Below are 17,369 nucleotides of genomic sequence, written 5' to 3' on the forward strand. Positions count from 1 at the left end.
AAGCTAGCCAGCTCCAGAGAATCCCATCTCAGTTTCCTAGCACATTACAGATGGGTCTGGAGGATCTTAACGTCAGCCCTTGTGCTTGCGTGGCAAGCTCTTTACCCACTGAGTCGCTTTAGCCCAAATTAACTTTTTTTTTTTTTTAAAAGCATATGAATCCCCTTTAAAGCTAATATGGTGGTACAAGCCTGTATATAATCCTAGAATTTAGGAGGCTGAGGCAGTCAAGGTTATATATACAGTAAGAACCTGATGGGGGGGAGGGGGAGAGGCAGGAGGGGAAGAAATTGAAGGGAAGAAGAGTAGTGTGTGTGTGTGTTTGTGTGTGTATGTGTGTAATGTGTATGTAGTGTATGTGTGTGTGTAGTGTGTGTATGTGTGTAGTGTATGTGTGCAATGTGTGTGTACGTGTGTGTGTGTAGTGTGTGTATGTAGTGTATGTGTGTACGTGTGTGTGTGTGTAGTGTATGTGTGTACGTGTGTGTGTGTAGTGTGTGTGTGTAGTGTATGTGTGTATGTGTGTAGTGTATGTGTGCAATGTGTGTGTGTACCTGTGTGCGCGTGTGTGTGTGTGTGTGTGTGTGCGCGTGTGTATGTGTGTGCGCGCGTGTGTGTGTAGTGTGTGTGTAGTGTATGTGTGTAGTGTGTGTAGTGTGTGTGTGTGTAGTGTATGTGTATAGTGTGTGTGTGGTGTATGTGTGTAGTGTGTGTAGTGTGTGTGTGTAGTGTGTGTGTGTAGTGTATGTGTGTAGTGTATGTGTATAGTGTGTGTGCGCGTGTGTGCGTGTGCGCGCGTGTGTGTGCGTGTGTGTGTGTGTGTGTGTGTGTGTGTAAGAGAGTAGTGTATTTGTTTCCTTTTTGTTGTTGTTGTTTTGTTTGTTTGTTTGTTTGCTTGTTTTGTTTTTTCAAGACAGGGTTTCTCTGTGGCTTTGGAGGTTGTTCTGGAACTCACTCTGTGGACCAGGCTGGTCTCGAACTCACAGAGATCTGCCTGCCTTTGCCTCTGGAGTGATGGAACTAAAGGCGTGCACCACCACCTCCCGGAGAGTAGTATATTTGTAATGAAAGGAAGTTTAACAATTTGCAAATAACATCTTTACCACTTTATTATCTGAAAAGATGAAGAGCTGTCTATCATTTCTCACTCATGTCTGGTTACAGACCAGCACACTCCACCAAGACACTATATGATAGACACTAGTTTTTCTTGCACATTCCATAAAGCTAAGATGTCAATTTGCCACCTTAGTTTGGTCCTATTAACAGGGCCCACTCATTCCAAGGGCAGCTCAAACTAGGACTGAAATGTTGTCTGAAAACAGTTCTCTAGTAACCTACTGAGAGCCTCGATCATGAGCTGTGTCTTCCTCAGACAGGATTCACTCACTACAGCTTCTCTTGCAATTCACCTGCTATCTGCTGGGAGCTGTATATTATGAACTAGAACAAGAATGACAGGTCTAAATTAACATGACAGAAAAGCTATTGGATGTTGCCTCTCGGTTTAGCCATTTCATTCTCTTTTGTGGCAACCAAAGGATTCAGAACCCTGGCATTAATTAAGCAACAGTTTTATTACACACAATCAAAGCCTGAAAGAAGATCCTAACCGACAACAAGAGGAGATTACAAGGTTCAATAAACACTTGTGGTTTTTTGTGGTTGCTAATTGAGGGATTTAAAATTTTTATCATCCGATACAGAATGCTGAAAAGGAAAACACTGGGTGCAAGAGAATAAGAGGCGGAAGATGTATTCCTGTATTGTGATTTTATAAAATCAGTTCACATACTGCTGGGACTTCAAAGCCTAGTTTTTGTTTTAATAGTTGCTTTAACATTTAACAGGTACCACGGACAACTGTTTAGATAATCCTCATATTTACAGCATCTAGTCTAATTATTCTCTCCCCCCTCCCCCTCCCTCCCTTCCTTCCTCCCTCCCTTCCTCCTTCCTTCTCTTCTTCTTTCTATGGTTTTTTCGAGACAGGGTTTCTCTATGTAGCAATACTGGCTGTCCTGAACTTACTTTGTAGACCAGGGTGGCCTTGAACTCACTGAGATCTACCAGCCTCTGCCTCCCAAGTGCTGGGATTAAAGGTATGCACCCCCACCGCTTGGCTCTACTCTAATTTTCTATGCACTAAAAATGTATAAACAGTGGTTGAAAGTATAGAGCCACGTGGTTAGATTGTCTTAATTCAAGTCCAAATTCTATGCTTGATCAGAGTTAAAGTTAACCCAAGATGTACCACAGAGACAAAGGAGGTATATAGAAGCCTTAGTTAAAAGTGATACATCATATGTTCAATAAAAATGTATATTCAGGATGGCATGCTGGCTCGGTGGGTGAAGACACTTGCTACCAAGCACCATGACCCAAGTGGTTCCAGGGCCCACAGAATGGAGAGAGCACCCACTCTCCAAGTTGCTCTCTGACCTCCACACACAGGAATGCACACACACACACGCTTGAACATAGACTGTGTGCAAACACGAGGAGTAAATAAATGTAAAAAATATAATTCATGACCTTTTATTTCAAGTCAATCAAACTCAAAAAATAATGTGAGACTCCACTTTGCACAACTGAAAAGTAACCCTAAGTATTAAGCTACATGGTTTGTCTTAGAATCAGCCTTTTATAAGTAACATATGTGGAAACAGTGGCTCATGTTTGGAATCCCAGCTCTCAGGAGACTGACAGAGGCACACTGTTCAGAGTTCAAGTCCAGCCTGGACTACAAAGCAAATTCCAAGCCAGTGTGGGCTACAGAGTAAGACTTTGTTTGAAAAACAATACAAAATAAAATAATAAATGATAGACTAACTACATAAATGAAATAACTCATTTTTATACATTTTTCTTTTTCTTTTTGGTTTTTAGAGACAGGGTTTCTCTGTGGCTTTGGAGGCTGTCCTGGAACTAGCTCTTGTAGACCAGGCTGGTCTTGAACTCACAGAGATCCACCTGCCTCTGCCTCCCAAGTGCTGGGACTAAAGGCATGCACCACCACATTTTTCAATTAAGGCAAAGCAGGGAGGAGTTTAGCGTGTGAGTCTCAAACCTAATAATGGCCTTAAATCTACAGTCAGTACCACCTAAACGGTCAGCTAAAAAGCAGTAATAACAGACCCCATTTAATATAGAAAATTATTCTGCAAACGGAATCTACTGTAATCTGGACACATGTCATTTAATATTTTACTTATCAGAACAAAATATAAAACAAAAGCTGTATTTCATGGAAGTAATACATTTTACAAATCATTTTTTTGCCCTAAGTTATTAACCAGAGAAAAAGAGAACATTTCATCTCAGTTCTAAAGTATAAAATGACACTATATTCATTCTTAAAAACAAGGTAATAAAAATTAAAGAAAATATCTTTTTTTCTACCAAGAATTTCATTTTATTATCAACCTGCCATTCATAAATCCAGAAATTCAGGTCACTGAAACAATTGGAAAAGCACTAAGACAGAAGGAAAAAAAAAAAAAAAAAGCTACGACCGGGTGGTGATGGGGCATGAAACTCAGCAAAATAAATAAATAAACAAATAAATAAATAACCAGAAACAAAACCAAACAAAGGCCAACACAAACTAACAACAGAAACCAAGAAAGAACATGCTAGTGTCACAAAATGAATGAGCAGTAAAGCTATCTTGCACCCTAGAGGCTGAGTCAGGCACTTCAAGAACTAGGCTAGCCTGGGTTACAGAGTGAGACCTTGCGTAAGAAACCAGAAAACAAAAGGGAGAAGGGAGGAGGAGGGGTTATGATGGGCAATGCCAGGAAGACCAAGGGAAATGATTGTTTTTGAAGTTCTATAATTAAACTATGGGGTTTATAATAAGTCCAAACACAAGAGTAAGAAAAAAAAATACAAAATGAAAACGAGCCTCACACATAGATGTAAATAAAGCTACTCTTTAGGTTGCCCATTAATCCACAAGTGGCACATTCATCTTATTTACAGTATTATACCCCCTGCCATGATATTCCATTACAGAGTCACGCTACAGACTCCATAGTTAACACTGTAGGAACCGTTACTTTTTAGACATGGCTTTTCTCTCTATTCCCCCTTTGGCTCCCTTGCATGTCTAAGGAAAAAATGTGTAATTAAATTTCTTATACTTGTAGACATTCCTAGAAAATGTGGCTTAAATCTGAATTGATAGTTGAAGAACAGAACATGCTTACATTTATGTCCCATTTCCTGGAAGTACTTTAGCATCCTTGAGTCTCATCATTTTAGTTCTTGTGTGAGTAAAAACTTCTACATGCCTTTATAAATGTATGCAGGAAATTCATGCCACAATTACCTGTGAAAACTTCCATTCCATCCCAGAGAACGAATGCCCAGACAGGCACACCCACAGACCTCTTAAGTCACTCCTCTTTACACCACCCCCCTCCTCTTTGAAACAGAGGATTTCAAAGTCCATTTAAAGCCTGACCTGACCACATGCACACACACCAGCATCTTCACACCCTAGAGGCACGAACAGAGACAAAAGTATTTATTAAAACAAAGACAGAAAAAACAAGGCTTTGAAGCCTTAAAGGGCAATAGTTTTGGTCTTTTATTATTATTATTATTATTATTATTATTATTATTATTATTATTAACAACAACTTAGTGTACACAGGCATGCACACACACACACCCATGTGCCACAGCCTGCTCATGGAGATCAGAAAACAGCTTACAAGACTCAGTCCTCTCCTTTCCCATGTGAGTCCTGGATACACAGCTCAGACTGTCAGGCTTGGCCGAAAGCACCTTTGCTTGGTGAGCCATCTTGCCAGCCCAGGAGGCAATGTTTTTAATTGTCAAAATTAGTAACTAAGTTTAAGTGGGGAAACAGGTTTTAGTTTAAAAAGACTGACAATGCATACCTCTATTTTTAAAGAGCTGTATTCCATAGCAACTTGAAAATTTTTGTTTTATGTTTATGTATATGAGTGTTGTGCTTGCATGCATGTCTGTGCGCTATGTGCGTGTCTGAAGCCCTCAGAGGTCAGAAGAGGCATCAGGTCTCCTGGAACTGGAGCTGTGATTCACCATGAGGGTGCTGGGAATTCAACCTGTATCCTCTGTGAGAACAAGTTTTCTTGACCACCGTGCCATCTACCTAGCCCCCAGAACAACTTTTAAAACAATTACTAAAACATGAGTCACCAACTTGAGCCATTTGTTTACTATGCCCCACTCATTTTCTATGTAGAAAAACTAATATGAAGTTACCTGAGACCCTTTGAAGTCTCATACGTTATGCTTGTCAGGTGATTATTAATTACTACTGAATAAGCAGCTAATACTATAAAGGGTTACTGAATGGGTAACCTGGAAGTGTTACATTTTCTGAATATAGATACTTAATGAGCAGTAAAGGGTTGGAGTGGCAGGAAGGCTAGGTGTCAAAAGCACTACACAGAAGTCAAAAGGAGGAAAATTGTAGGAAGGGGAAGCAGATTGGTCGGAGAGCACATGGGCCTCAAAATACAACTGAAAGGCATTCTGGTAAGGATTTTGAGGTCAGAGAAATCTCAATTCAAACTGATTCTGTAACTTAGAGATAGGGGTGGGGTTTCAGCTCCTTTGAGCTTCAGGGTTCATCATGTCATAGGTCTGCATTTAGAACTGGCGACGCAATGCTCGTCCTGCAGTACTGGTAATGCAATGCTCGTCCTGCAGAACTGACAACGCAATGCTCGTCCTGCAGAACTGGTAACGCAATGCTCGTCCTGCAGAACTGGTAACGCAATGCTCGTCCTGCAGTACTGGCAACGCAATGCTCGTCCTGCAGTACTGACAACGCAATGCTCGTCCTGCAGTACTGGCAACGCAATGCTCGTCCTGCAGTACTGGCAACGCAATGCTCGTCCTGCAGTACTGGCAACGCAATGCTCGTCCTGCAGTACTGGCAACGCAATGCTCGTCCTGCAGTACTGGCAACGCAATGCTCGTCCTGCAGTACTGGTAACGCAATGCTCGTCCTGCAGAACTGGTAACGCAATGCTCGTCCTGCAGAACTGGTAACGCAATGCTCATCCTGCAGTACTGGTAACGCAATGCTCGTCCTGCAGAACTGGCAACGCAATGCTCGTCCTGCAGAACTGGCAACGCAATGCTCGTCCTGCAGAACTGGTAATGCAATGCTCGTCCTGCAGTACTGGTAATGCAATGCTCGTCCTGCAGTACTGGTAATGCAATGCTCGTCCTGCAGTACTGGTAATACAATGCTCGTCCTGCAGAACTGGTAACGCAATGCTCGTCCTGCAGTACTGGTAATGCAATGCTTGTCCTGCAGTACTGGCGACGCAATGCTCGTCCTGCAGTACTGGTAATGCAATGCTCATCCTGCAGTACTGGTAACGCAATGCTCGTCCTGCAGAACTGGCAATGCAATGCTCGTCCTGCAATACTGGTAACGCAATGCTCGTCGTGCAGAACTGGAGGCAGAGGCTCAGGAACAAATTACTGCATTTGCTCTTCCTCAAGCTTTTGAGTACAAAACCTGAACTTAAAAAAAAAATACATGTTTGGGACTACACATTTGCCTAGCATGTACCGTGTCCCAAGTTAGAGCTCTAGTACTGGGGTTGGAGTGCGGTTCCTCCATCTGAAGGCACATAAGAAACAAAAGGACATTTAACATCTTTGCACAGTGCTGGGTGTGGGTACATCTGTGCTCAGGAAGCAAAGTAAGAACCGTGAGTTCCAGGCTAGGCTGGGTCACACAGCTGGACTGTTTCAAAACAAAACCCCAATTTAACATAGGAATGAAGGGAACTGCTTTGTGTGTGGTAATTTAGGGTTATAATAGCTTCACAGGTTCAAACATTTCACATGTAAGAACTTGAAACAAGCTGGGCGTTGGTGGTACATGCCTTTAATCCCAGGATTTAGGAGGCAGAAGCAGGTGGATCTCTGTGAGTTCAAGGCCAGCCTGGCCTGCAAGAGTTCCAGGACAGCCAGGGCTGTTACACAGAGAAATGTTGTCTTGAAAAACAAAACAAACAAAAAGAATCTGAAACAAGCATGTATTGGTTGAGGTCCAAAGGACTAAGGACAATTTTTCAAAGCTAAGCCCCATGATCTACGCTTGAGATGGGCAGAGTTTACAGTGTCTTGGTACTTTGAATTCTTCTAGGAAGTCAAAGGGAATTTCTTACTTATTTCAAACTGTACATTTATGAAATTATTAGTATAAACAATAAAGCCCCAAGACAGAAGCCCAGCAGTGATCATAAGAAGTTCTCTCTGGAAAGGAGCCTCCACAACAGGAGTATTGGCAGGTCACAGGGCAGGTGAACTCCAGACTCTTAGGAAAGAAGGACATCACTGTTAAATTCTTAATGAAACCGTCATAACCTGTCACATGCTGGGGAAGCATTTACAAGCTGAGGTCACAACACAAGAATAAAAATTTACATGTATGGATCCTGAGCTCATGGGCACCGAAAGGTTCAAAAGAAAGGTTCAGGTTTCACAAGCTTTGTAAGTGATCTTTTACACCATGTGATTAAGATCACATTTATTCATGGAGAACTTATGAACCCAGGCTTCTGAAACTGCCAAACACACAGAAAGGAGAATGCTTATAACTGCCAACATTCACCAGGACCCATAATAGCTTAATAATAAGAACAAAACAAAACAAACAAACAAACCCTCTCTTCCACATTAAGGAATGGAGTGCGCTTTCACATGAATTAGTATATTGTTCCTAACATACTAATATGAACAACAGCATCATTGTGTTGCAGTATGTGTTAGGGGATTGCTGAACACTATCTGGTATCATGCTACCCACCCTAAAACTGATTTATACAAATTTCAGGCAAGGCTAACTGGAAATTAAAAATTTGCTCTGACAGTATCAAGACTTTTTGAAGGGAACAGGGAGATCAGACAGGGAGCGCCTCTGTGTTTTACATGAAAGCATTATACTAGGGACTCTGTATAAAGTGTATCTTGCAGCAATACACCTAGAGAGTTATCCAAATTATGATAGGTATAATCAATATTAGTTAAATGATTAAACAAGTCCTACTAACTATGATGATAAAGACTGTCTTCTACATAATCTGTAGAAATGTGATGTCATCATCTGCTTTTCCAAAGTTAAAGCTTTCCAGAAAGAGCTAAACAGCACAGGCTGGAGAGAAGGCTCTGCTCTTTCAGAGGACTTGGGTTCGGTTCCCAGCACCCACATGGTGGTTCATAACCATCTGTAACTCCCAGTTCCAGGGGATCCATCGCCCCCTTCTGACCTCCAAGGGTACCTGGCACACATATACATGCAGAAAAATACTCATACATAAAACAAAAATAAATAATATTTTTTAAAAGTTCATTAATGCCTTCCATTGTAACACTTTCCTATTATAAGGATGATCAACAAGGTTACAACATTAGTTTAACTGAGCTTTAAATGAACGAATCAGTCTTTAAGTTCATGGATTTTTTTTTTAAATATTCCCTTCTTCCTTTCCATAAACATCATACTTGATTGATATTCAATTCTCAATTACATAAATTGAAATAACACAGTGCCAACACGAGAAGCCAATGGCACAAGAAATATATAAACAAAACAGCAAATTCCCTAATAAACAGAACCAGGAAAGGAACCCAATTTCAATATGCCACGGCTTGCTGCCTGGAGTTTGCTCCTCTTTTAAATAACTCAAAGTGACAGAACACTCCAAACCATAAAACCCTCTGTTACTTGCAGGAAAAAAACTCCACATGAAGGGATAAGGTTGGGGGTGACAGGAGAACTGTGCAGAATTTAATTCCTATGGCTACTCTGTTTGTTTTTGTTTTAATCAAAATGTAAAACCCAGTGTACAATACTAAAGAAAGTACTGGCAATCAAAATCCTAAATGAACCCTGATAGGATTACAGTCCATAGGTTATAGCCACACTGAGTGTATTTGTGGCATGACTTTGGAAAGGAGGGGGTATTTCTTACAAGCTGTAAATGAGTTCTGGAGCAGAGTCACAAAGCCCATATACAGCGGGAGAAGGGCAACAACTACAGGTCCCTTCCTCTCCCTTCAGAAACTGTGCCTGGCACTGTGTGGCTGAGGCACTGCCTTCATCACACCCTCTGTTTCTGGTCTTACTAATTAAAAGGTTGATCACAGAACAATGCTCTTTTCATTAATTTCAGTGTTCCGATTGGGCAGGATCCATGCTTGCCCCACCTGATCTTTTCACACGGCTGAAGTTAATGTGACAGGAGCCCGAAGATGGATTACCCGCTGCCATATTGCCCATCGCCTCCAATCAGGAGCTATCTGTGTAAACTGATTGTTCTAATTTGCTCTCATTATTTTTACAATATCAGGAGAAAATAACGCACACAGCTCACTGTCAAAGTCATGAAAATCAGCCATTAGTTAAACCCAGACACTGAGTGGCTTTATTAGAGGCACTGCAGTTTATTGATATAGCTCCAGTCAAACAAGGCAGCATTTGCTTCAATAGAAGGAAATGTTTATACAGAAAGTAAATATTTATTGTGATAATACCCACAGCAACAGGGTATTCTGGAGAATTCTGGGCCTATTTTGAAAGTGTAGTTTTGACACAAATCATGTAGCAATGAAGGGTCGGGCTGGCATAAGAAAGTAGGGATCATTTAATATATTCAGAAGCATGAAAATGCATCTATTAACTGACATCTGTAAAGCATTCTTCATCTCCCTTACCTTGTATAAATAAAAACCTCAGTCTGTAACTACACACACCAATCAGTAAATAAGTGTAGCCCAAATATACTCTATAATATTTTTTTAAGAATCATATAGGTGTATTTTAAATAACACTGTACTTTTATTCAATATAAGTTTTCAACAAACTTAATTGGTAATCCTAATATTATAGATATTCACAATACACTTTAGAATTCATATATTACACAGGCATTCTAGTACAATAAGTCAAGCAAACAGGCAGGGTTTAAACTCTCTTAGTAAGCAATGGTTCTTTAAAGAAGAAAGCAGAAGTCTACAGAAAGACGTGGTAGCATGTGTGCATGTGCACTTGTGCACACACTTGAACACACACACACACACACACACACACTATATATGTATATATATGTACACACACACACTATATATATGTATATATATGTACACACACACACACACACACACACACGCACGCACACACGCACGCACGCATACACGCGAGCGCACACACACACACATACACACGTTATAAAGAAAATGCTAAACTTCTAAAGAAAACAGATAAACTTGACATTTCAAGGCTTACCAAAGACCATTTTGTTAAAATGTTATCTAAATGCTACCCAAATAGCATTTTTAGGGAGCAGGAGAATGAGGGTATAAATAATAGAAACTGATGCCTTTTAAATAAAGAAATCTAACTAATCCACCACTTTCCCTCATCTCTCCTTTTTAGAACTGGAAGAAAACATGGCTTCCTTCTGTTTTCTTTCTACACTGAGATTCCTAGGTAATGTGAAGGCAAGAGTGTGCCCTTCTTGCTGCTCCCCTTTTAATGGCCACTTTTCTTTTCCTAAGGAACATGTGCCATGCCTTTCTTTCTCCTTAAAATTCCTGCACTAAAAGACTGCACCACACTGCACTCCGCAAAAACGTGCTGATGGCGCCAATTACAAGCCCCCAGCCGAACACTCCAGCCCCCACCATTCGGGCAGATTTATGCGGACTCTTGCCGACGTTATTACAAGTCAGAGTTTATTGGGAAATTGTTACATTATGCGGAGTGTCTAACAAATTGCTTATGCTGCTATAATTGGATTACAACAGCCGCTTGCTCCCACCGGTAAGATTAGGCAAGTAGGACTCCTGCCGATCTCTGAGCGTTAGCAGTAATTTTATTTGCCTTGCCTCTCTCTTTCCTAACAACATGCCTCTCTCCCTGCCAGCTGTCTGCTGAAAAGGCACAGGCTTGTTCCTTGGCCCTAACAATGCAATTACAGCCCCGCAGATCGCACTGTTTGTGCATTAAGTACAGAGCCAAAACGAGGCGAATTGATCGTTTGACTTTTGGAGAAGCCATGTGATCTCTCTGTGCGGGTGATCCGACATGCATCAGTACGCAATACTGCAGTCAATTCTTGAAGAACTTTCTTCTTTCATCCCTCTCCCCATAACCTCTCCTTTCTCGCTGAGGAAGACACTGACTGGGCTCATCTCAATGCTGATGTAGATCAATCCACAAGGACAAACTCCATCTTATTGGCTCCCTGGCTAGATAGAAATGTGATCAGGGTCTTTTAGCATCTTGAAGTACCTCAGCCAGATAGATCAGTGGCTCCCAACAGCTAAATCATGCTGTCTAAAAAAATAAATAAATAAAATTCATAGAGTTCACTGAGAAAGAGAAGTTTACACAAGCACTGGAGTTGAAACGAACTGAGAAAGTTTCTGGTTCTGACCAAACTGCCTTGGAATGGATTACTCAGAAGCTCTATCTCTATTCAAGGCCATCAAGGAGCAGCAATGAAACCCACGTCCTGCCTTTCTGAGCAGATCTACTATGCTGGAAGATGCTGGTGGCCGGTGTGCACAATCAATGCAGCTGGACTCCAGGCTTAAGAACAATCAGGGTGAGCTCCACCCCAGGCAAAGTTTTAAACACATTTTGTTGACAGCTTTCAGTTTTTTGTTTCTTCTTATGTGTTTAACAATGAGTGCCTGTGGCAGCAAGACTGCCCGTCACTCTGAGTCTGGAACATCATTTGTGAGGATTCCTGGATGAGTCTGGACTTCTTAAAAATCAATTCTCTTAAGGATTCTAAACAATTTGAATTTGACCAATTTTAACACAGACTAAGCTCTCTGTTGACACTGCCCTTATCAATGATATGTCCTACTTGAGGTTCTGTTATACAACAAATGTGCTGATCCTTTCTGTCCCATGTTTTTTGAGACAGAAAGTCATACACAACTAGAGCGACTATATTTTCACAGTCTTAATTTGACAAATATATAAATTTAGCCAATATAACTCACTTTATTGTGTTATTTCTTAAAACCTTGGTAACCATTGACATTAAATTCATGGAACATTTAAAGATGAAAGAAAAGCTGTTAATTCTGAATTTCATTCTTGGCCTCTTTAAAACAGTGTTACACTCCCTAGTTTTCCCAATCACATTGGCCTTGATGATACAATTACTGTGTTCATCACAAAGCTAACTGCAGATCTGTCAGAAGGGCCTGTGTGAACGACAGACAGCTCACTTCCTACTTATGGAACAGTATATTAAAGGAGCCTGTTAACATGTAGTTTAAAACTCAGAAGAAACTCTGAACAGCTGAAACGCCTTATAAATAGCGTAGACCCAGAGGAAGTGCAAACGTCTGCATTGTGAATTGTAGATCTTAATTACCGACAATGGCTGGTACAGCAAGTAGCACGGAAAAAAAGTGAAACAGTTGCACTGTTCATGGTTGGCAATAATTCTTCAGGAAAATATTTACTATCAATCAGTTATGAGAAAAGGGACTCTGTGCTCGTAAAACAGCACGTTGCTTCTCATACCAGGACCATTTTGCTTCAGCATAATCTGAATTTAAACAGCTTGTTTCCTGCGGATATAATTTTGGAAATAAATAAAACAAGTCTTCTATCAAAATCCGGAGTGAGTGGGAAGGAACATCACATCTTTCTATCTCAGTCAGTTTCAAACAGATTATTAGTCCCAAGTAAAAAACAGTAATAACAAACAACAAAAATACAGAATGTACACAAGGCCACTGATGGGCTTATTCCAAAGAAAGACAGACCTTTCCCACTGTAGGCCAGGTATCAAGGTAGAAGTGCCCGAACAATTCAATTTTAACTGCACATGTTTATGGAAGGGGTGTGAGGTGTAAGGGTAAATTATGGAAAAGCCTCAAACCAAAATTTTCTGTAGTATTTCAATAAAGTCAATAACAAGATAACATAAAAATTAATGTTCTCAGTTTTTTTCATAATTAAAAAACATGAAGGTTGACAATTAGGTACAATGTGATTATAGATTTTAAAGACTAAGCTGACAGTCAATAACCGCTGTCCATTTAAAGCTACAATAAATATAGAGCTCATCATGTTCCCCAAACAAATCCCATAAAGCACCAGGGCTGTGAGCAGCAGATGAGATGCTCTAAAAAGCAAACTAGCTGGCATGGTGGTGCATCCAGCACTTGGGAGGCGGAGGCAGGTGGATTTCTGTGAGTTCAAGGACAGCCTGGTTGATATGGCCAAAGCTACATCGGACAGACAGACAGACAAAACAAAACAAAAAAGCAAACTATATTCAAGATATTTCATGGCTTCAAATACTACTTGGACCCCTCCCCATTTTTATTTTTAAATGTTTCTTTCTTGAACTCTTTCTTTCAGGAGACTGCTGTCAGCCTAAGGTAGCTTATGAAGCAGCTGTGCTTCCTTACAGGAACTGAATAGTTACAGGGCAACCAGCAGAGGAAAACTACACACAAAATACTACAGGTTTCATCTCTGCTTTTGAGAAGGACCAATGTCTTCTGTAAAATGCAAACAAGTAATAATTAAAAGGTCTAAGACTACAATTAGTATTGATACCCAAACCAAAATTACTCTGACTGAAATTCAGTTGCTTTGAACCATAAGGGGGAAAAAAAGGCTGGCTTCACTGTATTTCAGTGGCGTTACATGGAGACAGCTGGACATGTAGGCCACAATGGAGACCAGTTTGAATCAGTATCAGACGCCAGTTTCTGAAGGAAAGTCCTCACAGCCACGTCAGTGTAGCAGACAAAACTACTGTTAAGAACTAAAGGTGAAGAACAAGAACTAGAGAAATGCTTACAGAACTACAAAAATATCTTTGAGTCATTTCTTTTAAAGGTCAAGCAGTAAATGAGGCCAGGAGAGACAGTATGAAATCATGAGACAGATATAACATGTTTAGCAATAAGAAAGGAAAACTCTCATTGTTGCCATGCTAGAGGAGGCCACTGCAATAAACATTTTTTTCAGTTACGTATTTTTATTTGATGATTTGGCTCAAATCTGAAGCAATGAACTAGAAGACAGGATGTGGGCCAATAAAAGGAACCAGGAAGCTGGTTGTGTTCCAAATGGAAATTACAGAAATCATTATTCAATTAGAGTGGTTAAGGGTACAATGAAAGAAAATAGGTGTCAGAATAATGTTAAAACAAGCAAGAATGGGACGAGAAGGTCACCATCTGGGAGCAAGTGAAACAGACTGATGAGCAGCAATGAGCAAACTTATTTCCTCACCCAAGAGCATGGAAGGAATTATACCACCGTGCCAGACGCCACAAGATTTCTAACCGTGCACCACTGAAGTAGAGGGTAGAAAAAAGAAAAGAGAAAAAAGAACAGCAAAAACAAATCCACCCCACACTATACACACAGCAACAAGGCTAAGGAGTGTAGAAACACTGGCTTACCACGTACAGGAAAACAAAAGGAACAGATGCTCAGTTGGCCAGCTCTCAATGAAACTCATTAAAATTGTCGCCCTGTCCTTGGATTGGTGGTCATGCGAAATTTGTGCCTTGTTTAGCCAGAAGTAACTTGTGATGAAGGAGAGAACAGCATGTCCAAACAAGAATTGAAACACTTGTTGATCTATACTCAATGCTAGATATAAAACAGGATCAAGTAGCACTTACAAACTGTTACTAAGTAATTGAAAATTAAATGTAACTTACACTACTCCTCTTTTTTTTTTGTAGCAAATTAAGATGTGAACTTAAGGCACAATTTGATGAACCTACCATTTGCAGCTACAATATAAAATAAATTCTTACATTTCTCATATGGCTAAGTCCAATGGCCACAAGCTGTATGTTTGCAGTAATAAAGCAAGGTCAGGAACTGCCATGTATTTTGGGAAATATAATAAAAATTATTGTTGCTCCTATGTCCTGATTGATCATGTCCCTCCCTAACCACCTAATGTGTAAGAACAGAGTCTCCATGAACAGAATTAGAGCACTATGCAATAAGTAAATGAATGAACAGATTAATAAGAGATCCCAGAGGGCTTAGCTCATCCCTTCCATCCTGAGATTATATTATAGCAAGGATTCCATCTATGAAGAAGAGTCAACTTCCAACTAGACATTGAATCTACTGTCACCATGATCTTCCCATATCTAGAACTATAAAAATAAGTCACTGTTTATAAGCTACCTTGTTTATTTTTGGTTGTAATAACACAAAAGAAATTAGCTCTTCTTGAGATTTATAACAAAGATGGAGTTGACATGACATCAAGTCCTATCTCTAATAATGACAGTAAATAGGGGCCTATATAGGACACAAGAGATGAAGCAGAAAGTTGGAAAAGTTGTAAAACAGTCACCCCCCAAAATGGTAATAAAGGTTATTTTTGCCTAAAAATAAAGACAAACTCTAGAAATACAACTCATACTGAACGTTATCCTCAAGACAGTAAAGTTAACAAAAAAGTTATCCCCAGTCAATCTAGAAAATTGAAAGAAAAAAATTAAGATTTCTAATTAAATTTTTGTGTATGGGTGTTTTGTCTATATGTATGTCTGTAGAGGCCAGAAGAAGACACTGGGTCCTCTGGAACGGGAGCTGCAGATGGTTGAGAGCCGTCATACGGTGCTGACAGGTAACCCGGGTCCTATACAGGAGCAGCCCTTAACCAATGAGCTCTTAACCAATGAACCCCTCTCCAGCCCTGAAGATTTCTAATTTTTAATATTTTTGTATCTAGAAATATAACATACATTTATACATAAAAGACTTGGCTCATATGTCAGCTAAATACATGTTTCCACTCAAAATCACCAAGTAAGACATTTCTCAAGAAAGAAGGGCACAACCTAAGCTGGGACCTCTGCAGCAGTCTCACGCATGTGGCTCACACTGTCACCAGCAGGGTATTTCTGGCGTGCTACACCTGCACTTAAAGGAGGCCAGGCATGGCGGTGCTGGCCTTTAATCCCAGCACTCACGGGGCAGAGGCAGGTAGATCTTGGGGCCAACCCGGTCTACATCATCAGTTTCAGGACAGTCAAGGCTACACAGAGAAACCCGTCTCGAAAACATCAAAAACCAAAACAAGGAACAACAACAAACCACAAAGGAAATTACAAAACAAACCGCTACCTTATACAAATCTTACTGATCAGTGTGACTGGATAATCAAAAGATTTTGCTGCAACTGAAGAGATAGAAAACCCAACCTTCAGTTCCCTCTGTATCTTTTCATTACCATATGATCTGACAATAATCTGTGGTAACAACACTGGATAAAAGCATCTACAGAAGTAGCACCATCACAGTGTGAGATGTTAACTGGTGTACATTGTTACTTACTTTGGCCACACAATTTTCAGTCTTCATAGCAGTGCTTGTCAGACATACTGTCTCTTGGTTTATGCAGAGCCTGGCACAGCTATTGTACGTCTGTAGAGACAAGTTAAAAAAAATCATTTCTTTTGTTTTGTTTTAGGTACTGACATACATAGCTGTCAGATTCTCTTATATTTCTCTAAATCAACATACAATTCTACATATAAATTTGTGGTTGCTGAGGGACCAAGTAGAGAAGAGGAGGCAAGGATGGAGCCTATAGAAGCCGATGGTGTGCACCCATGAACAAGCAAGCAGTGAATTCATGGTTTGAATGGGAGATAAAGGGTTAGATAAACATCTTTTTAAATGCAAACTTTAATGCTGGTATAATCCCAGCACTACAGATACCAACGTGGGAATACAGTAAGTCTGAAGCTAGTCTGAGCAACACAATGTCTGAAAAGAATTTAAGAACCCATAGTCTGTTTAAAATAGCAATTAATTATCAGTCAGACATGGTGGCACATACCTGTAAACTAATCACTGAGGAGGACTGTGAACTGGAAATCAGACCAGGCTATACAACCAGTTCTAGACCAGCCTGGATTAAATGGCTGGACCTTGTTCCAACCACAACAGGAAAAAAATAAAAAATAAAAAAGAGTAGGTCTGAAGTATACTTGGGAGCCTGATGAGAAGAAAATTTAAAACAAAACTCTGGGAAATGGATACAAATACTGACTATAGTAAGTCTTTCTTCATGGAGAAAAATGCTTTATCCTCTTGCCCTCCTGACAGGGTTTCTGTGTGTAGTCCTGGCTGTCCAGGAACTCAAGAGATCCACCTACCCCTGCCTCCTGAGTGCTGGGATTGAAGGCATGCACTGCCCATGCATGGCTAAAATGAGTGAGTGAGTGAGTGAGCGAATCTGTCTGTCTGCTTGCTTATTTATTTATTTGGTTTTTTTCAACAAAGGGTTTTGCTATGTAGCCCTGGCTGTCCTCAAACT

General features: G+C 40.3%; 1 protein-coding gene across 16 annotated transcripts in view; it reads right to left on the bottom strand.

Moving 5' to 3' along the window:
• Positions 1-17,369, bottom strand: part of Btrc (beta-transducin repeat containing E3 ubiquitin protein ligase) — a 174,417-nt gene that overhangs the window by 50,903 nt on the left and 106,145 nt on the right. For all 16 annotated transcript variants that reach the window (XM_035441805.1, XM_027407177.2, XM_027407185.2 and 13 more), the window contains one exon: positions 16,382-16,471. In XM_035441805.1, the coding sequence (XP_035297696.1) occupies positions 16,382-16,471 (90 nt within the window). The remainder of the gene's footprint in view (positions 1-16,381; positions 16,472-17,369) is intronic.

Source organism: Cricetulus griseus, chromosome 3 (genome assembly GCF_003668045.3).
Source record: "Cricetulus griseus strain 17A/GY chromosome 3, alternate assembly CriGri-PICRH-1.0, whole genome shotgun sequence".
NCBI lineage: Eukaryota > Metazoa > Chordata > Mammalia > Rodentia > Cricetidae > Cricetulus > Cricetulus griseus.